The sequence below is a fragment of the Mchenga conophoros genome, linkage group LG2 (assembly GCF_057382185.1).
Source record: "Mchenga conophoros isolate Kocher_MC1m ecotype Shallow Benthic linkage group LG2, M_conophoros_male_GT1.1, whole genome shotgun sequence".
Lineage (NCBI taxonomy): Eukaryota > Metazoa > Chordata > Actinopteri > Cichliformes > Cichlidae > Mchenga > Mchenga conophoros.
This window is the reverse complement of record NC_140527.1, coordinates 29,366,519-29,394,249: the sequence shown is the minus strand read 5'-3', so window position 1 is coordinate 29,394,249 and position 27,731 is coordinate 29,366,519. Positions and strand designations below refer to the sequence as shown.

General features: G+C 41.9%; 1 protein-coding gene across 3 annotated transcripts in view; it reads left to right on the top strand.

The window, feature by feature from the left end:
* The window catches only part of LOC146582204 (A disintegrin and metalloproteinase with thrombospondin motifs 2-like), a 142,280-nt gene extending 117,249 nt beyond the window's left edge, over positions 1-25,031 (top strand). Inside the window, exons 5-23 of one of the 3 annotated variants that reach the window (XM_085292889.1) lie at positions 3,142-3,225; positions 4,935-5,091; positions 5,933-6,038; positions 6,314-6,457; positions 8,359-8,491; positions 9,179-9,208; positions 10,308-10,421; positions 10,540-10,685; positions 10,865-11,040; positions 13,805-13,938; positions 14,020-14,143; positions 14,651-14,731; positions 14,826-14,989; positions 15,129-15,285; positions 15,369-15,504; positions 15,681-15,888; positions 15,996-16,125; positions 17,868-17,954; positions 21,164-25,031. In XM_085292889.1, the coding sequence (XP_085149015.1) occupies positions 3,142-3,225; positions 4,935-5,091; positions 5,933-6,038; positions 6,314-6,457; positions 8,359-8,491; positions 9,179-9,208; positions 10,308-10,421; positions 10,540-10,685; positions 10,865-11,040; positions 13,805-13,938; positions 14,020-14,143; positions 14,651-14,731; positions 14,826-14,989; positions 15,129-15,285; positions 15,369-15,504; positions 15,681-15,888; positions 15,996-16,125; positions 17,868-17,954; positions 21,164-24,006 (5,154 nt within the window). In that variant the 3' untranslated portion in view covers positions 24,007-25,031. Of the gene's footprint in view, positions 1-3,141; positions 3,226-4,934; positions 5,092-5,932; positions 6,039-6,313; positions 6,458-8,358; positions 8,492-9,175; positions 9,209-10,307; positions 10,422-10,539; positions 10,686-10,864; positions 11,041-13,804; positions 13,939-14,019; positions 14,144-14,650; positions 14,732-14,825; positions 14,990-15,128; positions 15,286-15,368; positions 15,505-15,680; positions 15,889-15,995; positions 16,126-17,867; positions 17,955-21,163 lie in introns of all 3 variants that reach the window. The other 2 variants (XM_085292880.1, XM_085292898.1) reach the window with 2 other exon arrangements.
* The last annotated feature ends 2,700 nt before the right edge of the window (positions 25,032-27,731 follow it).

Genomic DNA, 27,731 nt, shown 5'->3' with positions numbered 1-27,731 from the left:
AGAGTCTGGAAAGAAACCACAGAGAAAGAGGGAGACTGTACAAACCCCAGAGTAGGTTTAAACTAAAACCCCTCTTGTTGTGTGCCATCATTGAGGACCACTATAACACTGTGCTGTCACATAATTGTCACTTGTAGCTTATGACTTGTAGGTCATAGGAGACTTCATAAATTAATTAAGACTGCATAAGAACATAAGCATGTGTAGCGGTTAAAAACAACAGATTTTAGGCGTTAATTCTCTTTCACTTACTTCTACTTTTCCAAAATATCTACAGGTCATCTAGATCAAAACCCTGTTATAAAGCAGAAGGTAAAAATACAGTGGCTTGCAAAAGTATTTGGTCCCCTTGAACTTTTCCACATTTTGTCACATTACAGCCACAAACATGAATCATTTTATTGGAATTCCACGTGAAAGACCAACACAAAGTGGTGTACACGTGAGAAGCGGAACAAAAACCATACATGAATTCAAACATTTTTTACAAATAAATAACTGCAAAGTGGGGTGTGCGTAATTATTCAGCCCCCTGAGTCAATACTTTGTAGAACCACCTTTTGCTGCAATTGGAATCATGGATGTTTTTCGTTCCACTTCTCACATGTACACCACTTTGTGTTGGTCTTTCACGTGGAATTCCAATAAAATTGATTCATGTTTGTGGCTGTAATGTGACAAAATGTGGAAAAGTTCAGGGGGGCCGAATACTTTTGCAAGCCACTATATGCTCTTTGGAGGCACAAACCACTTTCCAAATGTAAGTAAAATGTAAATAACGCAGAACTGATGTCTGCAGCATGTTTAGAAAAATTGGGGCATGGGCAGCAAAATACCTGGTGGAACATCTCACAACTATTTAGCAACTTGATGGGTTAAAAGAGAGATAGAGAGGCAGAGAGTCTTCCCATCCCAGAGAGGGAGAGTCTTGCAAATTAAGGATGATGAGGGCTTCACTGCTGTGTGAAACATGGCATTTATATGTAATTTTGCTTCTGTACACCACCACAGCAGACTTTAAAGTAAAACAGTCAAGATGTGATTAAAGTGTAGAGTGTAAAGTGTAGATTTCAGCATCTTGCTTATTTCAGGGGGGGCAGGGATAGCTCAGTAGGTAAAGTGGTCGCCCCATGATCGGAAGGTCGGCGGTTCGAATCCACTTAACGGCTACCCTGAGGTACCCCTGAGCAAGGTACCGTCCCTACACACTGCTCCCCGGGCGCCTGCTTAGTGGGCTGCCCACTGCTTCACTGAGTGAATGGGTCAAATGCAGAGAAAAACAAGTAATTTCCCCATGGGGATCAATAAAGTATCCATTATTATTATTATTATTATTATTATTTCAGCAAAATAGTGCTAAACCTCAATCTGTAGGCAGCATAATAGTACAACAGTCTGCCTTATGGTAAAATGAACCAAAAGAAAACTTAACTTTTATCAGTTTCTTGGTTTGACATAAACACTGCAGTGTAAAAAGTGCTACCTACCTCCTGGTAGACAGACTAATTTGAGAATCCTACATTGCCACGTGCCCAAGTTATCCCATGCACAACTTTACCTTCAAGTCAAGGTCACTGAGATTGGAACTTGTCCGAGATTTTTAGTAGATGCATCTATAATATCGATTTAAAGCTCCCTACGTCATCCCGTTCTCGAGTTATCACGTTCACAAACGTAGGTGTAAGTGCTGCCCGTCTGCCCGGCAATGTATCAACAATACCCCATCAGCCTTTTACAGATGAAGGGTAAAAAAGCAGCAGTGGGACAGATCATTACTAATAATAGCATCCAAAACAGCTTCACATGAGTTCCAGTGAACATGGCTGTAGCTGGGAGAGAGCACCTTGAGGGACGCTTCCTGTGAAGATGCCATATTTCGAGATGTCGCTATAGAATAAAGTTTTCTGCCTTTGGGGAGCCAACCGACAGCCAGGTGGCCAGTGCAGCTGCGCATCTTAGCCGTTCGCAAGCAGCCTGAAGTGTATTGAAAGTGTAACAGGAAATAATTTTTATCCGAAATACGATTATTGCTCACTCTTACATCCTTTATTAGTTAGACTAGTGCAATCCTCGATTAAAGCATGCATGTTCTGAATGGACCAATCGTGGATTGCAGGTATGCATAGCTGTTTTTACACACAGCCTCCAGAAAACGGTGGAAGAATCAGGTTGGAAAATTCTCTGAAGTTGTTCTTTTTTTCACATGTAACACACAGTAGAAGCTCGCAGTCCACATTTAGTCTACATTCGCATTACTGGAAATACCCTGGGATAGGAGAGGAAGCCATATAGAGCGAGCACAAGGCAGGGCACATGATGCCATCTCATTTGCTGTTATTTCACCACCTGTGCTATTCTCAGATGTGCAACATACAGTATGGATGTTGCACAAAGGAGTTAGGAAGTTATCCACTGTTTAATGTCTGATTTGTGTTTTCACATATAGCTTTGTTTTATAAAGACAAGTATTGGGCTTCAGGTCATGTGTACATAAATATGCATTACTGTTTTGAAAAGAAGGGAATCACCTGTGAGGAGACGCTCACTGAATGAAGATGTTTTATATTTTGCAAATGCAGTAATTCGAAGCATTTTTCTTATTACAAGCCTCAGTCACCCATTCACATTGTGACAATCTGATGGATGTCCTCGGGGACACTTGGGGTACTGTGTCCAAGGATACTTTGGATACTGTTGCCCCAGGATAACTCGACATGCACATTAAAGAATTGAACTACCGACCTTCTAATTGGTGGACATCCCACTTGACCTTCTGTGTTAGTACCAAACTCATACAAATATAAGCTCACAGTTGGGAATCCAGCACAGCCGTAGGGATGCATTCACTGAACCGAGTGAGTGTATCCCAAAGCATCAACACCTTTAAAACTGTTGTGACTGTTCAGTGACACCCTGACAATTCTTACCAAGACAGCAAATAAGCATTTTGATGAAAATGTTAACTTGTTTGAAACTTTGAAAAATTGTTAAAATTTTCAACCGCAGACAAATTATTTTACAATCAACCAAGTTCTTTGTTACACCTCAGAGTTTGTTTAGGTTATATTAAAGTGTTCTATAAAGGGTTGATTTCTTCTACTGACGCTGTTTTTTCCCTTGTGTTTCGGTGTATGATTCCAGGTGAATGACATCTACCATGACAGTTCTTTAGGAGCAAAAATCAATGTGGTTCTGGTGCGGATTATCATGCTGGGCTACGGCAAGGTAAGACCTGAAACTACACGAGTTCTGCTGAAATACCAACTGGGATGCAGTTCCTGGAAAGTGAACGCCTCGTCTCTCTATTTTGCTACAGTCGCTTTAAGTACCTATAGAAAGCATGACAAAGTCATACATACAGTGTCATAAACAAACACACAGACACACCCACATACTCATCAGCACACGCTGATGCCCAGAGCCTGTTATTCCAGTGGACTGAGCAAAAGAGGAACTAAAAGCATTCAGCATCCCAAGGGAGTGTTTTCAAGTTGCACGCCTTCACAGTTCAGCACCAAAGCACATACAGAAGCTCTTCCCGTTATGCAATCAGCCTCCTTCCCAGTGGGTTGCAGCACAGAATCATGGGAAGTCCAGGCAAAGATAAACAATCAATGATAGCCCTCCCTCATTCATAAAGAGAGAGAGACTGGACAATGGGTGGCGGGGTGGGGTGGGGGCATCCTTTTCTTCTTGACTGTAACACTATCTGCACATCTGTGCTGAAAAGAGGAAGAGAGAAAAGTGGAAGAGAGGAAAAAGAGCGATAAAGCAAGACATGGCAGAAATGGAGTAGGGCAGGGATTACCACAACAGATGATACAAGTGATTTTATTGCTGGATAGGTGCTCTGTGATATACTTACGCTGCTGTAGCCTTATCGCTTCCTCTCTTCTCTCTACATGTCCACAGTCCCAGTAGAACTCTGGAAACACACACTCGCACACGCACGAGCGCCACACACGCGTGCAAACACACACACACACACTGCACTACATTGGTCATTCTGGGCCAGCCCCTATGCAGCTTCAGCCAAAGCTCCGGCTGTCCATCATTCCCAATTACCGTGGCAACAGAGCTGCACCCAGACAGCCTGCAGATTGGCTGTGTGACCCTGAATGCGGGCGCACTCACACTCCCACACTTCACACACTCCAACACAACATTTACACACGACACACCATTGCAAACACATTTTGAAAGATCATTAAAAATACCCCCAAAACACACTCACGAGCAACTGATGAACATGAGGAACCACATAGGTGTACCGTGCGTTGTCTAACGGGGCGTTTACGCAGCGTGCAGGCTTCACACTTCATCATGTGTACAGAGGCAGGCCATATGTCTTCAGTGCAACTCACTCACACCGCGCGCGCTCTCTCAGCTGTGCATTGTGCATGCGTGAAAACAGAGAGCGAATGTAGAAAAGAGGCAAAGGCAGACATGGAAAGCTTCGAAGGGGGCGGGGTGTAGATAAGCAGAGATCCTAATGAGAAAGAGCGTGTGAGGTGAAGGTGAGTGGAAGCAACTGCAAGCATCTGGATGTTTGTGTGGGTGTTGGCATTATGCAAGTAACTGTAAGTAAATATTTTGTAATTGGGCATGTTTTTGACTACTAGTGCATAGCTCGTTAGCAGGCTGCTTTTGTTCTAGTTCATGTTCATGACTGAAATTATCAATTCAGAGTTCATTTATTATTTTGTAAGTACTGTCCTTCCCCCTGAGTGTATGTGTGTGTGTGTGTGTGTGTGTATTTTTGTTGTACACATCAGCAATTTACAAGATATGCTGACAATATATAACATTGTGACACTGCCCTCTACAGGGCTGAGGAGGATAATGTTTCAGAACTAGAACAAGAAACGATGTTTCTTGTATGATTTTTTTGATCCCTCTTCTTATTTTACCTTTGCGTGTGAATGTCTTTCCAGTCCATGAGCCTGATTGAACTTGGAAACCCATCCCAGAGTCTGGAGAACGTGTGTCGCTGGGCCTTTCTGCAACAGAAGCAAGACACAGGGGATGCCGAGTATCACGACCACGCCATCTTCCTCACACGGCAGGAATTTGGCCCCACGGGAATGCAGGGTACTTAAAGACATGTACACAATCAGCTTTCATAATGTGTTTAGCATAATGGTACATGTATCCAAATCAAATGCATTTGCTCCCCTGACAAAATAAAATCCATCATTCAGAGAAATCTCTCCTCTTTCTGCCTTTCTCTCATATAGCTGCGTAGTGCTGCTGTGGCTTTGGTGGTTGGTGGTTTTTCTGTGCAGCAGAGTACAGGCTAACAGTCAGGCCCAGGGGAGAGGCCTCTAAAGGCAGTGGCCTAGCTATCCAGAAGCCCTTCAGCTGCCCTTGGGCTCATCCTTAAGCAGCAGAAAATCAATAAACAGAGAAGGGCCAGCCACAGAGTCACAATTAAAGGCATTTCAGGACAGAAAAGCTCACAGGGAGCAAGAGATTAGCATACGCAGAGGTGGGAGGGGACGGTTTAGGGTTAGGATCAGATACACAAATCCAAACACATTTGTTCTTATGTGGGTGACACAGTTTTCTTTCTGGGTGTGTGGATCATGCATCATATATATCTTTATATAGCAGTCAGACATTGGGGTGAGAGGTAAGTGTGTCTTTGGTTTCATCTCACCAATCAGTGTATTTCAGTATGACTTTGGTGACTGACCAGAAATGTTCCAGTGTGATTATGAGCTTGATAAGTAAAATTCTTGTGAAAATTCATGTAATGTAATAGATCAGTGTGAGGTTAAACACTACTTTTGACTGACTGAGCGGTGTCACAGATTGTCTTTTGACTGTCCAAAATTGTAACGCTTTGTCTCTATCATTGTTTGAGCGTCTATAAATCTTTTAGTGTGTCTATAAATCTTTCAAGTTTTTCTCTCTCTTCCTTGTCGCTAAGGTTATGCTCCGGTGACAGGCATGTGCCACCCGGTTAGGAGCTGCACCCTGAACCACGAGGACGGTTTCTCCTCCGCCTTTGTGGTGGCACACGAGACCGGACATGTGTAAGTGCGTTGCCGTGATGATGGTTCGAGCCTGCTAACTTGGCACAACAAAAGAAAACAAAGCAGTCACTTGAAGAACTGGATTGATGCATTACAGCTTTAGATCGCTGGTCCACTTCAGTAAATATCTGTTGAGTGAATTAACACTGCCTCCCGCCTTTGTTTCATGTTCTTTAACTCCCACACGTTCCCAATCTGTCTCCACTGGTTCATCTTTTTTCCCTTTACTTCTCTCTTGATGTCTCATTTTTTTTCTTTCTCTCGCTCTTGTGTAGGCTGGGGATGGAGCATGATGGCCAGGGAAACCGCTGCGGAGACGAGGTGCACTTGGGCAGCATCATGGCTCCTCTGGTGCAAGCTGCTTTCCACCGCTTTCAGTGGTCCAAATGTAGCATGCAGGAGCTGGGACGATACCTTCAGTGAGACACAGACACATACACATGCAACCCCACGTACAGAAGTATTTGATTTATGGGCTTTTTAAAGGTCAGTGCTGGCATCGGTATGATTTGGATCCAGCTGATGCATGGATATTGCCAGTCTGTGCTGTCTTTAAGATTAGGTTTGAATAAAAAATATACAGGGCGTATCAAACCGAATCAGCCGATTTCAAAGCGCTCTAACTCTGCAAACATTCAGTGTTAACAACGGAAACATGTACTGCTAGAAAGAGCAGATTTGTGAGTTTCCTCCTTTCCTGCTGATAGGTAGCCTAACAACATCAGCGGCTGCATGCTCACAAATGTATGGGACAGGTTTGACTGTCTTATGGGTGTGGAGGGGGGCATATTAAACACTTGTAAACATTGTAAGTTTTTTATATGTAAAACTTTGCATTCATTCATGTGTTTTAAAATTCCATTTCTTTAAGTCAGGATGGGGAACTCCAGGCCTCTAGGGCCAGTGTCCTGCGGGTTTTAGATACTACCCTGGGTCAACACACCTGAATCAAATGATTGGTTCATTACCAGGCCTCTGGAGAACTTCAAGCCATTTAAATCAGCTGTGTTGGATCAAGGACACATCTGAAACCTGTAGGACACCGTCCCTTGAAGCCTGAAGTTCCTCCACCCCTGCTTTAAATGATATAGCCTTTTGGAATGAGATGATTCTTTTTGATACACTCTGTACTTTACAAAGTACAAATATCCTATAAAATTATGTCGTCCATGATGTTCACACATATAAAGACTAGCGATATCCTAAACTTCTAAAGGCACTTGATTACTTCTTTGCATCACTTTTTAGGTGCTTTGACAGCATGGAAATCTACAAGTCGTGCTAAAATCACACTGAACCAATTAAACTGTTTGTTTCTGCTAATGTTTCATCACTGATCTCCCTTTATATGCCTCTCTCTCGGGCAAAGCTTCACTGCTTCCACTGTGGCTGCTTCTTCCAGTTCACTCCCTCAGTGTCCCTTTTTGATTACTTGCATGTGCGCTCTGTGATTTTCATCGTAGACCTCAAATTACACAGAGAGGAAACATCTGCGTGAAACTGATCCACTTCTAATGTTTGGGATCATTGCTGGTGATGAGAGCTGGAACTCTGGCCACACCTCAGAAATCAAACAGTAGCTTTTAGTAGAAAAATCCAGTGTTCAAGTGAGAAGGCAGCACATCGGGTGAGGATTGGAAGAAGCTGTCACGCACAGAGCACCTCAGACATCGCTTGAATACGATGTGGCGCATGCCATCGTGCCACCCAACAGCACATTTAAACCCGCAGACATTGTTGGGCCATACCAACACCAGTCTTTGCTCACCAGATTTTTCTACTTCCCCAAAATTAAACTGAAATTGAAGAGTTGCCGTTTTATTCCACTTTATCGATTCAATTTTATTTATATAGCAACAAATCACTACAACAGTCACCTCAAGGTGCTTTATATTGTAAAGAAACTACAATTGTGGAGAGAAAACCCCCATGGCTGTAGCGTCATTTGATCGTTTTGATTGACAAAACAATCAAATGGCCCCCTTTGAGCAAGCGCTTGGCAACAGTGGGAAGGAAAAACTCATTTTTAACAGGAAGAAACCTCCAGCAGAACCAGGCTCAGGGAGGGGTGCCATCTGCTGCAACCGGTTGGTGGAGCGAAAGTGATCCAGTGAGCAGATGTACATGCTCAAGTCATTAGAATGGGAGAAAACTAAAGTCTGCCAAATTGTGATAACACCATTTAATTGTTAATTTATTAATACTAGAATATGATATTAGTCCCAGTCTTCGTTTTACGGCTAAAGAATGCCAGACGAGAGTGTACATAGAAAAGAAAAAAGAAAATAAAGATGAACACGTTTTTAAACTCTTCTTTCAGTTCCTATGACTGTCTTCGTGATGACCCTTTTGACCACAACTGGCCATCGCTGCCTCAACTTCCTGGTTTGCATTACTCCATGAACGAGCAGTGCCGCTTTGACTTTGGCGTGGGCTACACGACGTGCACCGCGGTAAGAGACCAGCGTAGTCCTAAACAGTCTCTTTACTAGCATACAGTCGCTAGCTTACGGACACCTGAAAACTCCGCTAACACAACAATGGCATCCTCTGCAAACTTTGCATTGCTTTATCCTCTCGCTCGCTTTGAATTGCTTGTATCAGTTAATTCAGTTCAGTTTGCTGAATTTCACTGTGGCATATGTACTTTTTATGTGACCCCTTAAGCTCTGAAGGTTTTCCTTACTAACCAAGGGCCACACTGTAATGAAATGAGAGTCACTCATACACAGCTATTCACGTTCTTCTGATGTCCTCTGTTTCCTCTCCCGGCCTCTGGTGGGATTGACATCTTACTTAAAAGCAGGTAATTGGTTTTGATAGATACTTCTTTTCTGTTGTTAATGTTAAATAGCAATCAACTATTTATTTGTTTATAATAACACTACATATGCCTTGATACCACAGTGCCTTTACATGAAACTCTCACAAGCAGCTCTTTGTAAACACGAAAAGCTTCACCCAGCTGCAGCATCTTGCCAGGCCTTTTTACCCCAGTCACCCTCACCCGCTCTATGACTGTGAAGCCACTGTGGCACGCTGTTGGGAGGCTGTTGCTTATTTGACTGACAGCTTGTTCAGGGGCTTTGCACACCTTGCTAGATTACCCTCTATTCTCTTGTCAAACTCATTCCCCTCAGCTACAAAAGGCGGGGCAGGCAGGAACGCAGGTAAGGTTACCCCATCTCCTGGAAGACATGTGGCCTCGTCTTTTATTTTCTCAGACTTTCTTTTTCTATTTGAAGTTGTAACTGTTTGTAATGTTGCTCCTTATTTTCAATTTTTTTTTCTTTTTACTGTACTTTGTTTATCTGTCCTACCCATTGTCATAGTTTGGATGTTAACGTTGGATGTTAGTCTGCAGGATTCTAAAATGCTTCAAAGTGGCGCTAAAATCTTTCAAAACAACTGTGAAGCTACTGGTTCATTGGTTGGCTGTGGTGCAATCCAGCAGTTGAACAGTACCATATCCCGAGTCCTCTTCTGCAAAATCTGTGTTAAATCACTGCAGCCCTGGCAGGAAGAGCCTCATTATATTGGCACTCTCGCGACTTAAACGAGCGGAAAAGGTTGGAAAGATGCCTTTCCCATCCAAGGGGAAAGGGCCTAGCCAGAACAGAGGCTGTTTTTCCATGTTTTCTCCTCAGCTTTTAGGATCCTCCAGTCTGATCTTACTGCTGATTACCTACCGCAGTCTACCCACTGACTGTGACTCACACTAAGACCTGTAAAGGTCCACTGGGGTCATGGTGGGTAGAAAAGCCTTTGGAGGGAGGAGGGCACCGCCCCTCAGACACTGGACTTCACTTCGGTTTGGTTGGTTGATATCCTCATCTGTGGCTCATATCAGACAAGAAGGAGAATTTGGACTTGATCTGTGTCCAGGGGCATTTTTAGAGGTCACTGAGACCTCACTCTATGGCTTTTGAAATCTTTTGCCCTCTGCCCTCCGCGGTGACATTCTTAACTCTAGGCTGTCTCATTATGAGAGTCTTGTCTCTCTCACGCAAACACACATCCATTGGTTTAGTTTGCATGAATGGCTGTGTATCTCTCAGTGGAGCATAATGTACAGTGCAGTGACTCAGCACAGGTTTGGTGTTGTTAGTGTTGGATATAATACTATTGTTGTGGCTATTGTTGTTGTGATATCTCTCCTCCCATCTCTACTTGTGCTTCCGTTATTCAGTGTTTAATCTCATCCTAGTAGCGTGTGTTGGAAGTTGGAGCTTTCAGCTATGAGAATGGGTTTCTCTCTGTGTCCCACAGTATCGCACATTTGAACCATGCAAGCAGCTGTGGTGTAGCCACCCAGACAATCCATTCTTCTGCAAGACTAAGAAAGGGCCGCCCATTGATGGAACCATGTGTGGGGAAGGGAAGGTATTTATACACTGCTTTAGTACAATAAAGTGTAGTGCAATGCTACTGGAAGCCAAAGAAAATGTGTTTTATTGTACAACATTTCCAATTGGTAACTTATGCGCTTGGACTGTTGCAGCATTGCTATAGAGGTCACTGCATCTGGCTGACCCCCGACCTCATGAGGCAAGATGGAAACTGGGGTGCATGGAGCGAGTTTGGCCAGTGTTCGCGCACCTGTGGTGGAGGAGTACAGTTTCGCACACGCAGCTGTAATAATCCAAGGTAGGAAACTCTTTACCACTGCATGTATAAAAACAAATATCACTTTTAGGTATTGTGTCACTCCTGATAGAGGAGCCACTTATAAAAATGATTAAAAAATGTGAATGATTAAGGTTTCAGAGGTAAAACATAATCTAGAGCAAAATATTCCCGTCCTCTCTGACCTGCCACTCCCCCAGACCGCACAACGGAGGCCGGAAATGCGTGGGGGAGGATTCCCAATTCCAGATGTGCAACACCAACGAGTGTGAGGATATTTACAGCGATCCAAGAGAAGAGCAGTGCCACGCTTGGGCCCTTCCGTCTGAAATCTACACCAACAAGCACCACTGGCTGCCTTATGAACACCCAGACCGTGAGTATGCACGTGCAAACAATGTATTGGGGTGGAGATATGAACCAGACAAACCTTAAGTGATGATATACTGTGGAAGTCATAAATATAAATGAAAGCCAACAACAGAAGGAAGCACAGTCTTGAATGTGGTTGGGTTGGGAGCGTTTATATATATATATAGGTTGTGTTTTTCTATCATCAGTGACATCTGGCAGTGGGTGCAGCTTTGAAGTATGGCTACGCCCTCCCACAAAAAAAAAGTAAAAAGCCACAACTTTAAAACCATTTTTCTATGAACTCAGTGTCTTCTTTTTCTCCACCCTTTTGCTGATGTCATTTAAACTCCTCCTCCAACTTTTTCTGCATCCATACATTTGGCACATGTGGACAAACTCTCATATTCACAAAGAACCCAAACCTAAATTTATCCAATTAATATTCCAAACCTTTGACACTACACTGTGTGAGTGTGAAGCTCCACCCTTGCCTCTGAGTTGAGATGTCACTGCCTTCCTGATACATATTAAATTATCGTCCAACTAAAGGGCAGCCCTCGAGAAAAGTGCTGAGCTGTCTCTTTATCTACACAGAGGTCACGCTACTCAAAATCAGCTAAGAAGGCTTTGCTAAATTGTTTTTCTTCATTTTTATTATTTCCAAATGGCAAATTTTTCAGCAAAGCTTTTACCATCTCAAATTACTTTTCGATGTGTGCGCTCGTGTTTGCATGCGTGTTAATGTACACATGCTTCTATGAGAGGGAAAAAAAACTGAGGTTTAACTGAATTCAATTCATAGCTTGACATCTCCAGAAGTGTGTGTACTGTGACTCTGACAAAGTACAGTGTCTGCTCTGAATGTGAACTTCTAGTTTCTCTTCTATAGTTTATCAGTCTATATGCATAGAACCTCACCTATATTTATCTCTTGTGTTAACCCTCTGAGGTTTAAGTCATCATATGTGCTAACCTTAACTCTAATACTTGCAATGTCAAACTGAAAAAAATACCTGAATCCAAAATATCTTTTGAAATGATCTAAAATATAACACTATATATAATTCGGAGTGTTTTTGCTTTTGCATGTATTATTGTACATAGTTGAACAGTATGTCTGAAGTTAGGAAGAAATTTCAAGAACTAAATTGTTGCAACGGTGGCATCCTATTACAGTACCATCCTCAATACCATTTAGTTCATTACAACAACTGATTCTTTCTCAAATGTTTGTGAAGGTAGACTGCATAGTTATGGGCTTCATTTTATACTGCTGAAATGGCAAACGCCTGATTTCAAGGATTAAGAGGTGTGGGCCATTACATCAGTCTACATCAGGGGTCCCCAATCCCAGTCCACGAGGGCCGGTGTCCCTGCAGGTTTTAGATGTGTCCTTGATCCATCACAGCTGATTTAAATGGATAAATTACCTTCTCAACATGTCTTGAAGTTCTCCAGAGGCCTGATAATGAACTAATCATGTGATTCAGGTGTGTTGACCCAGGGTGAGATCTAAAACCTGCAGGGACACCGGCACTCGAGGCCTGGAGTTGCCTACCCCTGATCTATGGCCATGACCTGCTAGAAGTGAACAAAAGAGGGAGATTGTGGATACAAGCAGTGGAAATGTGCTTCCTGTGAAGGGCGACTGGGCTCACTCTTAGAGATGGGGTAAAGAGTTTGGTGCATGTGGCGGAGGTGTGGTCCCGGGCGCGGCTGCAGGGGAGGAGTGGTGCAGTGGGCTCAACGGGGTGGTGCTGGAGATGCCGGTGAGAACAGCTGATGGCGATTTGGACTGATAATGGTTTCCTTCCCTTTTTATAGTGAGACAGAGAGGAGCGGAGTACGAGGGAAATCAGCTGGGACCGACAGCTGTCAGACTGTGTTCATATCATAACCTGGGAAAACTATAAATAAATGTGGAAGCTGGTGATAAAGACCTGTGTGTGTGTGTGTGTGTACCTGTGTGTAGTGCATTTCACAGTGCATAAATAGGGATTCAGTGTAAAGCCACCACTGCTCATCCACATTCAAAGGAAGCAGTTGAAGTAGTTCAAGCATCTGACTGGGATGCCTCCTAGGTGCAGTGTTGTGGGTATATCTAATTGGGAGCAGGCCCCACATGTTGGACATATTATGTCTCTCAGCTGGCTCAGTGTCCCCCCAGAAGAAGTGAAGGAGGTAGCTGGGGAGACCTAGGTCTAGGCATGTCTGCTTAGACTGGTGATTCCTCAGATAAGAACCAGAAAATAGAGGTTATATATTTTGTTGTTTAGCCTCTGTAGTTCTTCTTCTCCACTGTAATGTGTGTGCATGTGTCAACTGCCACAGAGCAGCAAAAGACTTAGAACACTGAGGAGGGATTTTGTACATTGTTTGTGCATTCTCAGTCCAACCTGACAAGATTGTGTTTTCTCCACGTGATCGAACTGAGCAGTTTTGTTGCGTGTCTCCCACCTGTTTATTAGTGTCAACGGTCCAAAAGACAAGGTCTCTGGATTGTAGCCATCTGTAATAAATGTGATGAAGTAGGAGTGTTCGTTCGCACTCGGACTATCTGCCAGGCTTCATCTCTGGGGGCTCGTGCAGTTGTAGTATGACTCACTCAGACAGACACAATGAGACAAAGTGTCGTGCTGACTCACAGAGAGCTTATTCAGAGCATAAAAATAATCGCATGTCGGTTGTAAACATGAAATCTTCTAGTCAGACCACAGGGGTGACTCTGTGACAATCACTTGGATAGTGGTTTTCATTCTCTATGTTCATTTTTGTCCGCTTTCCAGCTAGCAAACGCTGCTACCTGCATTGTCAGTCCAAGGAGACCAGAACCGCAGTCTTCACGGAGACAGTGGTCCTGGATGGTACGCGGTGCTCATACAAGGACCCACACAGTGTCTGCGTGGGTGCGGAGTGTAAGGTGAGGGGCATGCGTGTGGAAAGACAGCCGCACACGTGCTGAGATCAGCATGTGTCAAATTCTAAGTTTCTTTATTAACAGAAAGTGGGATGCGACGGAGTGGTCGGCTCCTCGGAGCAGGAGGACAACTGTGGAGTGTGTGGAGGTGACAACTCCAGCTGCAAAATCTTCAAAGACACCATCTCACGTAACGCCAAGAAACAAGGTAACCCACTAACACACTGAATAACCCTTAATTTGTTTCATAGAGGAGACTTGACTCAGTCCTACCAGTCTAGCAGCCAGCTGTCATTCTGGTAAGCATAGTATAAACATTTGACTGGACTCTCTGTTTTTATTTTATCTTTTGGTTAAACATCGCCCTCTAGAGCAAGGTTTTAAAATTGCCGCAAACCTCAGTAAAAATCCAAGCTCACATGTTTCCATTTGAGCATTGCCAAGAAGTTACGTCAACAATCACTTCATAACCTAATATTTATGACAGTATTATCTAACCCTTGGTGTTGGGAGAGTTACATGTTATAACAGCGAAATTCTCAGAATCAGATGTTTTCCCTGGATGAAAATAATCACGACTGAAGGGATTTTCAGTAGTGCGCAAGGGTATTTAATTGAAATTAGAAAGGGAGCTTTACTGGCTTTGGTGCAGTTCTTTGGTATGAAACAGTAAAATTGACTTTTTGGCACAAACCAGATGTCTGTTTTATTTCAGGGTTCTTTAAAGTTCTCGAAATCCCCCGAGGAACGAGGCACTTACTGATCCAAGAGCTGAAAGCCACCTCGCACACTCTAGGTATTTTAAATTCGAGCTTCTTTTTTCTTCCGTGCCAGATACTGGAATGTAGATTTGCTCGTTGCAGTGTTGTCAATTTTTCTCCCATCTGCAGTGGTGAAAAATGTGGCATCAGGACAGTTTTTCATAAACGGGGACATGGAGAAGCCAGAATCCTACTCGGTCATAGAGAAGGGGGTGGAGTGGGAATATGAGAATGACAATGACAAGGAGACCCTTCAGTCAACCGGGCCTCTCAGACATGGAGTTCTGATCATGGTGTGCAACAACATGACTTTAAAATTGAATCTATAGTTACCTAAATTTCATAATAATCTCATAATATCACATTTTGTGGTTGAAATTATGCATTATCTTGATTCCTTCATTAATTTTATGATGATCTGTCGGATTTTAGATGAAATTACACGGGGATGAGGATGTGAATTTGTCGTACAAGTACTTGATGAGAACAGACTCTGACTCTGGAATTCAGAACAACATGCTAGTGGAGGACAGCGCTTATGAATGGGCCCCAAAGAAATGGTCTTACTGCTCCAGGCCTTGTGGTGGAGGTACAGTAGAACAAAGAAAATTCTCACAGTGAAACCGTTGTTTCTTTGACTTATATGATGTCCGATTTTCCACCCTTTTTTAGGAAAGCAGTACCTGCGATACGGCTGCAGAAGAAAAGTCGACAGCAAGATGGTTCATAAAAGGTTCTGTAACAAGTCCAACATGAAACCGAGAGGTGACATGAGGGACTGCAACCAGAAGGCCTGCCCTCCTCCCATGTATGTATTCACATGAGAAGCACAACATCTGTGAAAATGTGACTTACAGTAGGAATCCACACTCGGATTAAAGCAACTTTTTCTGCATTCAGGTCGCCCTTTGTTCTCCTTTGTGGTCGATATGTTTTGATGTCCCTCGATGCTCTTTCCTCTCTTTGCTGTCATATATTCTCCAGCTGGGTGACGGGCGAGTGGCAGAACTGCAGCAAGCCATGTGGAAAGACGGGCATGCAAGTCCGATCGGTGAGCTGCGTCCAGCTTTCGGATGACAACACAACACGTGCTATCCACAACAAACACTGCAACGACAACCGACCAGAGTCGCGCAGATCCTGCAACCGATTTCCCTGCCCCACCCAGTGGAGAGTTGGACCGTGGTCACAGGTATGTGGGCTAAACTAGAGCCTTCAAGATGCTTGCACTTTATTCACATTTTGTAAGTAGTTTGTGATGATTTTTTTGCATTGTGTGTTTATTTTTTGTATCCCTAGTGCTCAGTGACATGTGGTAATGGGACCCAGCAGAGACAGGCTTTGTGTCACACCAGGGACAACACCATCGGCCTGTGTCTCGACAGTAAGCCAGACACCATAAGAGTTTGTCGCCTGACACCGTGTTCCAGTAAGTGTTGTGCGAGCCCACCCGTGAGTATTTTTTATAGGTTTAAAATGTCCAGGGTACTCACTTCATTAGGTACACCTTGCTAGAACTTGGTTTGAGCCCCTTTTTGCTTTCAGAGCTGTCTTAGTTCTTCATGGCACAGATTCAGCAAGTTGCTGGAAACATTTCTCAGGGATTTTGGGCCATAATGACATGGCAGCATCACACAGTTCCATGATGTGATCTCCTCATTCCGCCACATCCCACAGGTGCTGTATTCGATTGATATCTGGTAACTGTGGAGAACTATTGAGCACAGTGTACTCATTAATATATCCAAGAAACCAGTTTGAGATTATTTTAGCTTTGTAATATGGCACGGTATTTTGCTGGAAGCAGCCATCAGAGAATGGGTACACTGCTGTCATAAAGGGATGGTCATGGTTAGTAATAATACTCAAACTGGCTGTGGTGTCGCCACACCTGAAAAGTGATATAAGACGGATGGATCCATGCTTTCATGTTGTTTACACTAACATTTGACCCTACCATCTGAATCCTTCAACAAAAATTGAAACTCAACAAACCAGCCATGTTTGATGTTTTTTCAGTCTTCTGTTGTCCAGTTTTGGTGAGACTGTGTGACTTGTGGAAGCACCCAGTGTGGTCTTCTGCTGCTGTAGCCCTTTTGCTAGATTTAATGTGTTATGCATTGAGAGGTATTCATTGCATACCTTGGTTGTAACAAGTGTTCATTGGAGTTACTGTTACCTTGCTATCACTTTAAAGCAGTCAAAAGGCATCAACAAAGCATTTTCTCTCAGAGAACTACTGCTCACTGGTTTTGACCATGTGTACATGCATAAATGCATTGAACTGATACTTGCATTAATGAGCAGTTGAAAAGATGTACATAATGAAGTGGTGCTATAGATATATTTTGTTTCTCTCCATGTAGAACATGCAGAATTGGAAATAGATTACATTCAGTTTTTAAAAAAACCAAGATGGTAACACTAAGGGTATTCCACAAATCAGTGAGGGGCTGTGTCCATCTTTTGTATAGTGCCTATGGTTACCACAACACCATGTTTCTTTTTTTAAGTTTTACATGCAGTTATTTCTGTGACAGCATTCTCCTCCTAACCAGCTACTTGCCTAAATATGTAACTAAAGATGAAGTAAAACTGCTTGACTAACCAAATCAAGATTATAAAAGTAATAAATAAATAAATAGAAAGTCATAAATATCTAACAAAGTGGCAGCATAACAGGGGCAATAATCCACAGTGTGAGAGTCCTGTTCTTGCCTTGCTTTGAGCCACCATTACACAAGCGCCATGTAATCTGAGTATGGAGATTCTGCTCATGTCACCAACAGGTAATTTGGTAAAGCTTGAAATTGGCCTTCAGCTGGTATTGTTGGCATGATAATACACATTTAATTTCAACACATTATGTGTCGCGACCATGTAATAAATTGTCACAAGGTCACTGTCATTGCATGTAAATATGTCAGTTCAAACTGAACCGATTTTAGTCGTAGCTTCAGCTGAAATGTCAGAGACACATTCTGGAGGCGTAATATATTTAATAAACAGATAAAACTAAACTAGATTTAGCCCCTGGCATCAGTGTAGAAGCTAGGTGTGATGGATGCTAAAAGAATTAAAAGGATAAGGATGAAAAATTGTTACATATTGCTCATGTTCCCTTATAGTCGTTCTTAATGTTTCCATGCCTCTCTCCATGTTTCTCTGCAGAGGGCCCACCAGACCTCAACAAGAACGGCAACATTTTGATCCAGTGGCTGTCACGCCCCAACCCCAACTTCCCGAAGATCTCCTCACGTAAAACCTCCCTCTATAGTTCCCAGCCTGGCCTCCACAGCAGCAGCTGCAGCTGCATGTCTGTCCTCTGCTGGGCCCTGCCCATTTCTGTCCTCCTGTCCCTGCAGGGCCGGCCCCGGCTGGCCCCCTGACCCGCCCCCTGCCCCAAGCCTTGTGCCTGTGCCACGCCCGTGAGCGAGCGGCAAAAGCTTTCGCTTCTCTTTTGGGTGGGGGGGATGTTGTCTCTCTCTCTCTGTGTCTGAGACGGCTCTGACTGGGGGAGGTCTCTGGCTCCTGCGTGTGCTAGTTGGTTCTCTCTTGCTCTCTCTCTCTCTCTAACTCTCTCTCTCTCTGTCTCCTTTGTGGAGCATTGTGTTGTAACCGCTGGCCAGTCGAAAACTCAAAAGATCAACAAAAAATTTGATGTGAAAAGGATTTCGTAGCGGCAAGGCGAACAAGTTTTCATTGGCATCTCCTGAGATGTGTCGAAGAGCCGTTCACGTGCGAGGGGACCCCCCCCCCCTCTGCATTCGGCGGCCGTGATTTGCGCGAGCTAGCTGCGTGCTATCATGCAGCTGCGCTTTTTTCTTTTTGTAGCGCATTGTCAATGTGGGGGAGAAACAGGTGTCAAAATAAACAGAAAAGGTATAAATATCTATATAGAAAAAATATATATATATACATATATATATAATATGAAAGCTTTACTGTGAATGTGATCTGAGGACATCTTTGCTAAAGTGCTCATCTGACATATTGGTTCCATTTGGGGATGAGAGTGGTGTCTCATCCCACGTTCCATTCTCAGATTGACAGGAACTCAGCACAGAAGCAGGAAGTGAAGTCAGTAAACCTTTTGATTTTTGTGGGAGGGTCTTCTGAGGTGACGACACAAAAAAAAAGAAAAAGAAAAGAAAAGAAAAAAGAAGAAAGAAAAAAAAAACAGGGTAGTTTGACCAATTGAGGTTGCTTCCCATTTCACCTCATCATCAGCCATCCTCTCTTTGACTGTTATACAAAAGTTCAATAAATGCAGCTTATTTGTGCTTGCAGACTTTAAACAAATACATCTATAAATATATTTGTATTTATATATAACTATAAATATAAATCTATATGAGTAACAATAATATTAATAATGTTTTACCATGAATAAGCTGTAGCTTATTTGCCTAAAATCTTTGGACTGCTATTGATCGCTTAGATCCTTGACTGTTATGTGTATTTTTTTATTGATTTTACATGAATACAGATGAATATTTAATAAAGGTAAAGTGTTTTGGGGGAAAGGGTTAGACCTATATTATGCAGGACTTGGTCAGTTATTTGCCTCTCCATTTTCTCAGATGGATCAGTGGTTTACTGTTGCTTCTCGTTTTCTTTACGGCCAGGATCACGTTTTGTCATGCACATTTGCGTCCATCACCTGTGTGTTTGTATCAATCCGTGCGTGAGTGCACTGGTGTGTGTGTGGGTGCGCGTCTTTGTGCATGTGTGTTTGGGAGGATGTATGCGTTAGATGAATGAGCGTCCTTAATCGTTGCGTGTGTGTGTGTGTGTGTGTGTGTGTGTGTGTGTGTGTGTGTGTGTGTGTGTGTGTGTGTGTGTGTGTGTGTGAGAGAGAGAGGGTGCTTCATCATTTGGGCTTTTACACATTGCGATCAGATACAGAAATACCTCATAAACTTTGATTTTAGAGCGTCCGATGATCTCATTTTATTTTGGTGAACATTGAAAACATGAACAATGCCTTATCTTGGATTGAATGTAATGGCATTTATCTGTGAAAGAGATGGCTTTACTCATTCAAAGTTTCACTCGGAATAGAGGCAGCTTCAAACCAACGTAACAAACTCACACCCGCCAACCATCAAACCTACCAAGATGATGTTGGACCAATGTCCGACTACTGGGAAGGGTTTCCAAGGGCCTAGGGTATTGACACATGTGGCATCTAGAAAAAAGAAAAAGAAAAAAGAAAGAAAAAAACACTTCAGACTTGTCATTGTATTGTGAACACATATTTCTGTTGTGACTATGTAGCGAGCTATCCAAGGTTTCCTTCTGCTGGAGTTGGACTGTATGAGACCAAGCCAGACCTAGCAGTGCGATACTGTATATAACATTGGTGTTGACTGTATTTAATAATGTTCATGACTGTTATCTTCTTCTATAATATTCTATACTATGGGTAACTGTTTCGTGGCTTCACTGGCCTGCTGCGTGGGGCTGGCTAACGTTTGGCTAACGTTGAAGAAACATTCAGATGGACTACGTGCACTGCGTCTATATGCACTTTGATTTATCAGGGAAATTTTATTAATGTTTTGTAAATGTTTCATATGACACTTAATGTGCCATTCCAGTTTTTACATCAACATGAAAATTATGTGTTTTATTTAAGCAGCAAATATCATTTATGTATTTCATCTTTGTTTGTTTTCTTTTGTTTTCTTTTTCTTCTTCAATCGATAAACAGATTGACTGGTTGATTTCCAAGTAATCAAGTGTTTTACCAAAGTGACTGTGAACTTGTAACTTTCGATACAGTTGAATTATTTTTCTTAAGAAAAAAAATATATCTATATATTGAGAGGGGAGGGCGGGGCGTACATCTCATTGTTTCAGTTCCTGTCATTCTCAAAAGCAAAGTTGTATCAATAAAAATCGTTTTAAAAAGTGTGATCTTTCTCCTAATGGGAATGTTCACTGGTTAGATTTTTTTTGTCAGATTGGTATATACTGCAATAAGAAAGTAGTTATTTTTGACTGGCATGGTACAAAAAGGGTACAAGTCAAGTGGTAGACTTAATATTGAACTGAAAATGTTGCACGTCTGAAAAAAATGAAGAAACACATGAGCAGAAGCAGAATTAGATGAAAAATCCTGATCTCTTATAGGTGCAACACAAGACTGGCGACCCTTATTTTCCCATTTCAGTTGCTCTGGATGAATCTCATCAATGCTCTTGATGTGTGGATTTTTCTCCTTTTTTCTCCTTCCTGCATCCTCTGCTAGTGGTCTGGCTTTACTACTGTACTTCTAACAGCGTGAAACCAACATGTACTTTCACTCACATGTGCATGGATTTATGTCTGCGTAACTTGAGAGTAATGCCAATTTGTAACAATATAGTTTTGTTCACGTTCTTTAGCATAGAGCAATCTCACACACACATATTATCGTAGCTTCTACCTCTCTGTTCAGCTTTCTGTTTTTTTGTTTACAGGCCGTTGTCATGGAGACCGGTCTGTCTTCTGTCGCATGGAGGTGCTGAAACGCTACTGCTCTCTACCGGACTACCAGCGCATATGCTGCGAATCCTGCAGCAATGTCCCTAACATAGTGCCTGTCCCCAGCTCCACCCCCAGAGCCACATCCATCACAGTTACATCTCCTCCAACCACAAGCATCCCAAGCTCTGGCTTCACCACCTTACAACCCTCCAAAGCTGTCATCACATCAGTTTCTACCATTAGTTCACCGTCTACTGCTCATCCTCCTACATCTTCCCCTACAGCTCCTCATGCCACCCCACTGAGTACCGCACAAATGATTACCATTCATTCACCGGCTACCACCAGAGCCCCTGTTTACCCTACAACTTCTTCCATAGCAATCACCAGGGAGTCCACAACCATTCGCAGTGTTACTACATATCCTCTACCTTTGCCTCCTCCAGACATAAACAACAGCACTGAAAATCTGGTGCACACATCTACAAATACACCAGTAACATTTGGTTTGAAAACGGACACAACAACAACCACTCTGCCAATGACCCAGCCAGCAGAAAACAGTAAAAAGACAGACATCCTACAGAACTCCAAGCCTAAGAAGACTATTCCGCCAAAGAAAACCTTGAAAAAGATGAGTCCAACAAAGCAGAATCCAAAAAAGAATACGACCCCGAAAAGCATTCCAGGAAAACCCTCTATACCAAAGCTCAATCCCAAGAAGAAGTCATACAGTACTCCAAAAAAGGTTACCTCAGGAAACACTTCTCCGAAAAAGACTACTCCATCGAGCACTACTCCGAAAAAGACTACTCCATCGAGCACTACTCCAAAAAAGACTACTCCATCGAGCACTACTCCGAAAAAGACTACTCCATCAAAGAATGTTCCCAAAAAGACTACTCCAGTAAAAACTACTCTTAAAAAGAATACTCCATTGACCACTTCTCCAAAAAAGACTACTCCATCAAAATCTTCTCCCAAAAAGATTATCCCATCAAACAATGCTCCCAAAAAGACTACTCCATCAAACGCTACCCTCAAAAAGATTATTCCTGCTATCACGTCTCCAAAAAAGACTACTCCACCAAACACTACTCCAGTGAAAAAGACTACTTCATCAAGCACTGCTCCCAAAAAGGCAACTTCAGCAAATAAACCCCCCAAAAAGACTCTAGGGGAAAAAATTAAACCTTCCCCTAAAAAAGATGCTCCACCAAATTCCAATACTCAAAAGAAAACTGAACCAAAGATAAAAGTTACAAAGCACAAGCCACCAAAGAACCCAAAACCAGCACCCAAAAGTGGCTTAAACTCACAGGCAAAAGTTAATCAGAATATATTTAAGGTGGTAAAGACTTTTCCAAAAAAGAAAAAACATCATTACACAACTACTCCTCCTTCAACCAAGCAACCACCAACAGAGGACTTTTTTTCTACTATTTCTTCCAGCATTACCTGTACAACGATAAGCTTCCTTTTCCCTGAGTCAAAAATCAATGTGCCATACAACATTAATAACGTAGAAGTTACAAATGAAACTCCATGTTGGTACCATGACAGCACAAATACTGGACCAACAACACTCAGTACTTTCGATGATCTCGTAATACCCACTGAAAATAGTTTGGTCGAGGATGTCACAATGCCCAGGGAAGCCGTGCCTTACATAGATGTCCCAGTGACTAAAAGCGTTGACGTTTCAGTTACCAGTAGCAACAATCGCGATGGTGGTGACATCACAGTGTCTTACACTAAAAGCGGCACAAACGTATTAACAAAGCCCAAGGTTAACAAGAGTAGATTTAAGGTGGTAAAGACTTATCCAAAAAAGAAAACACATTATTACATAACTACTTTCCCTCCCTATTCAAGTGGGCAGCACCCAATAGAGGATCTTTCTTCTACTATTTCTTCAAGCATTACTGGTACAGCAATGATCTCCCTTTTCCCTAAATCAAGAATCAATGCCCCATATGTCAGTAATAGCATGGAAGCTACAGATCAAACTCAATCGTGGTATGATGACAGTGCAAATGCTGGAACAACAACACTAAGTACTTTTGATGATCTCGTAATACCAACTGAAAACAGTTTTGTCGAGGATATCACAACGCCCAATGAAGCCATGCCTTACATCACTGTGCCAGTGACTAAAAGCGTCGATGTTTCAGTCCCCAGTGATAACAATCCCAGTAGTGATGCCATTACAGTGTCCTATAGCAAAAGTGGCGTAAACTTAAAAGCCAAAGTTGATAAGAGTAGATTTAAGGTGGTAAAGACTTATCCAAAGAAGAAAACACGTTATTACACAACTACTCTCCCTCCCTCTTCAGAAGACAATGGTAGCAATTCCAGTGGTGATGACATCACCGTGTCCTACAGAAATGTGGGCGTGGTCAGTAACACCATGGTGATAGAGGACAGCCTCACCATGGCATTCCCAATCATAAATGGAGATGACATGACAGAGCTAAGCTCTTCATCCTGGCTGGATCAGGCGGAGTACATCCCTGCGAATATACCTGTTGACACAACATCTTCAAACACAGGTACTGCCTCACCTCCCACCACAAATGCAAACCCAACAACCCTCACCACCACCATCTCCACTCTAAGACCTCCACGAAGTGCTGAGAAAAACAGTGAAGACAACTCGATCGATGTTTTTTACAGCAGGGTCATCAACTCGGAGAGCGACATCTCTCAGAACAACTTGATCCCAAAGCATCGGATCAACCTTAGAGAAAGAACCAGGAACAAACGCATTCAGGAGCTCCTAGAGGAGAAGCGAAACTTTCTCTTGAGGATGAAGAGAGGCCACGCAGTACAATAAACCAAGCCTTATCATTTCTCTTATAGAGATGAACACTTTGTCTGAAAACACCGCTTATCTGCCGCAATGCTTTCTAATGGGTAGTTCCACCAAAAAAAGAAAGAAAAAAAAAAGCTGTCATATCAGTCAAATGTTTGCACAGTTGCTTTGAGTAAAGCCCTTTAGGGTACCGATTGCTGCAAATCGCCTTGCCTGTGCACACACAATAAAGAGAAGCAGAAGGAATTAAAAAAAATGTACATCCAGGATTACAGCACTTTACAAAGCTCGGCTTTTATTTCCCTAAACCACCCTTTGTTTTGCTTAAGAATTCAGTGATAATGTAGATTTTAAAAAATGACAGTGGTACTGACACTCGCACGGCAACAAAATCTACCACCTAGAATCCAAATTTTCATCCCATTTCAGATTACAGCCCAGGACTGCAGTTTGCACAGTACAAATATGAATACATTTCAGTTGAGTGGCCAATACGCAAAGCAGACATTTAGCTTCTATTTCACTTAACTGCAAACTAAATTGCAAAAGTTTACACTGGTTGGATTCTGTTGTCATTTCCAGAGCAGTTACTTATCTCTCAGGAAGTAAAGCTACAGTATGACAGTTTGATGAGGGACATTGCCAAATACTTGGTGCTTAAATAGTAAATTATAATATGTCATTAAGGTAAGCAGTACAAAAAAATAACCAGAGAAAAAGAAAAAATACACATTTTTATTAAAACATTTTTACATTCAAGGGTGCTTTGTTTGTCACGGCTGCTAAAAGCGATGTCCCTCATGCATTTATTTCTATAGGAAAACTACAAAAATTTAAAAGGAAAGTATGCAAGGCTTTTTATGGTATCTCTATCCAAAGAAAAACTTTGAAGGCCAGTTTGTTATCTTTATTTTTTTTTGTATAAAAGGTTTTGTTTGTGCATTTAATGTGCGGCAACTGCATCTACAAGTCTTCTTGTACAATACATGTATATATGAAACAGAAGTTAATGTTTACTATTTATTAAAGACTAAGTGCCTGTGGTATTTTGCAATCACAAGCGTGATTTTTGTTATTGTGGCACATGACAATACGGACACACAAACCAGCCATGGACTCAGCTATTTGTGAGTAGCCATCAGAATTATTACAAGCTGTCCTTTAATCTATTAATATTCCTTTTTAAAATTGCAATACCTGGCACCAGGTACACATACAAAACATAGAAGCTAATTCCTCTCAACATTGCACTAACATTTCTCTTGCTTTTCTTTATGACAACAAAATCTGATAATGTTAGGGCCATGATTTTTGATGTAATGTTATTCCATCCCAAAGGTCTGATTCTGTTCATCTGGACATAGCGTTTTCAGTGGGAGAAACATTTCGTCACTCATCTGAGTGACTTCTTCAGTCTCAGCTGACTGCAGGTTTCCCCAATCTTATAAACAGTACATTTGCACAATAACTGAAACTAGCACAGCTGAATGAGCAATGGGCTGTGAGGTCAGTTCCTTGATCATTAATATGCAAATTGTCATGACTGTTGATTAATGGCCATGAGTACCATTCACAGAGAGCTGGGGAATGACTGCAATCACAGCACTGTTAGATGGCAAAAGATGTACCCTTAGGCCCCCTCCTCGATTCAGAGATAGTCTGTCCCTTTTCACGTAAATGGCCTCCTCGACTCCGCCCTCAAAGCAGCGTTCCTCCCTGTCTAGAATGTGTACATCCTCATCATTGAAAGGGTGTCCACTGGCCTGTAGGTGTATTGATCATTGATCAGTGGTCTTTGATCAGTGATAATAGCAATTTCATATTAAATATCAAAGAACTGACATCACAGCCCATTGTTCATTCAGTGGGTTGGCTTCAGTTATTATGAAAATGTACTGTTTATAAGGTTAAGGTCAGGTGAGACTGAAGTAGTCATTGGATGAGTTATGAAACGTTTCTCCCATTGAAAACGCTACGTCCAGATGAACAGAATCAACCTTTTGGTATTTCTTACCTGTATAATTGAGCATGCATCAAGACAAATGTTATTACATGTTATTACAATCAGGGTGTTACCTGTGTAAGTAAAGCTACAGTATGACAGTTTGATGAGGGACATTGGTGAATACTTGGTGCTTAGACAAAGTTTAGATGGACAAAATCTAAGTAATCATGGTAAAAGTGTTGGTGTAGCATGACCAGGAAATAAACTGACCTGAACTTTACAAGATATTTGACTTTGGCAACCTCTGGCAACCTTGTATACAACATTTAGCCCAGGACATGAATTACCTTTCCTTTTTCTTTTTCCTTTTTTGTAATTAAGATTCATGACTCTCTTATGTCATATGGGTTTTACTTTGATCACTATAAATTTCATATGGTCTATACTGTACTGGGTGCACAGGCCAAGCTAATAAAACAGCTGCTATGCATGACATTTTGTAACAGAGATAAGCAATTAAAGTGAACTTTTTAGGCTTCGCATTTATTTATTCACATTTTTACTTATTTGCTCTGTCTTATTGACAGTAAAATTTTTTTTAAATAAATAGCTTATATGAGGAAGTATTACTCTAGCGATATTTGCAAATGTATCTGAAGAGCTGTGAAACTGTGTCTCAACCACTGTGTCCTTAATAATCTTTGTGAAATAATTTGGAAATTTTCAGAATATGTCGGTGCAGAAATGTACGTCCATGAAAAAAATCTAATGTGTGAACAAATTTGAAAATATACACTGACAAAATGCATTTGTTGAGCTGCAAATGTTTACGCATATTTGTGACCCCACCCCACTTAGTGTGCACTGTGCCTCAGTACTTTATATTTATTCATTCTACGCACCGAAAAATCTCTACATACTTGGAAATACGGATTGGGAGATTTTTCTTTTTCTACACACGTCAAAATATGATTACGCAACAAGATTCCCAGAAAACATTTTGCAGAATAATCAACACATTTAGAAATCTCAGTGTGCATCCAGAGTTTCTAATCACATTACAGACACCTGGACTGAGACACACTTACACAATTCTCGGGGGAAACATTTGCAAATTCTGCAACCATAATACCATCGAGCACATACTCAGATTTAGAAAACAAAGTTCAAACTTCACTACAAACGTTCATTTACATGCTCCCTCTGTTCTGTTTCTGAGTTTTTCAAACCTGGCTTGTACAGTCTATCATAAAGTGCCCACGCGACTCTTGCTACAGTCATTTCCATTGTTCCATTGTATCTGTCATCAGAATATTAAATTTACTCATAAATGCTTCACATGAGCATGTGCATCAAATTAAGGCTGCGTGGTCAGCAACGCTGGCTGTCAGATTTCATTTTGTGCCACTTGGAGAGAAACAAAAAGCACAGTGTGTGCTTGCAATGCTGTTAAGTGTAATATTTATATCCTCGTAGGCTCAGTTGTTGCCCTCCTCAGGTCTGAAAAGAAGAGAAATATTAATTTACAGTGGAATGTCAATATTTGCCACATTCAATGGCATAATGAAATTTATTCATTTGCTCACACCAGTAAATTTTTGGATCAAAATGATTCACAAATGAAAGTGTATGTTGAAAGGCGTTCCTGAACTCAATAGTCAATCAATAGTCCTCTAGAAATCAAAACCACTTCAATAGAGTAAAACATATGGGATCTATTCCAAGTATATGACATTTAAAAGTCAGCATTTTTCTCCTAGCATGGTGTAACATGTTCACGCAGCCTATTAATTGTGAACCA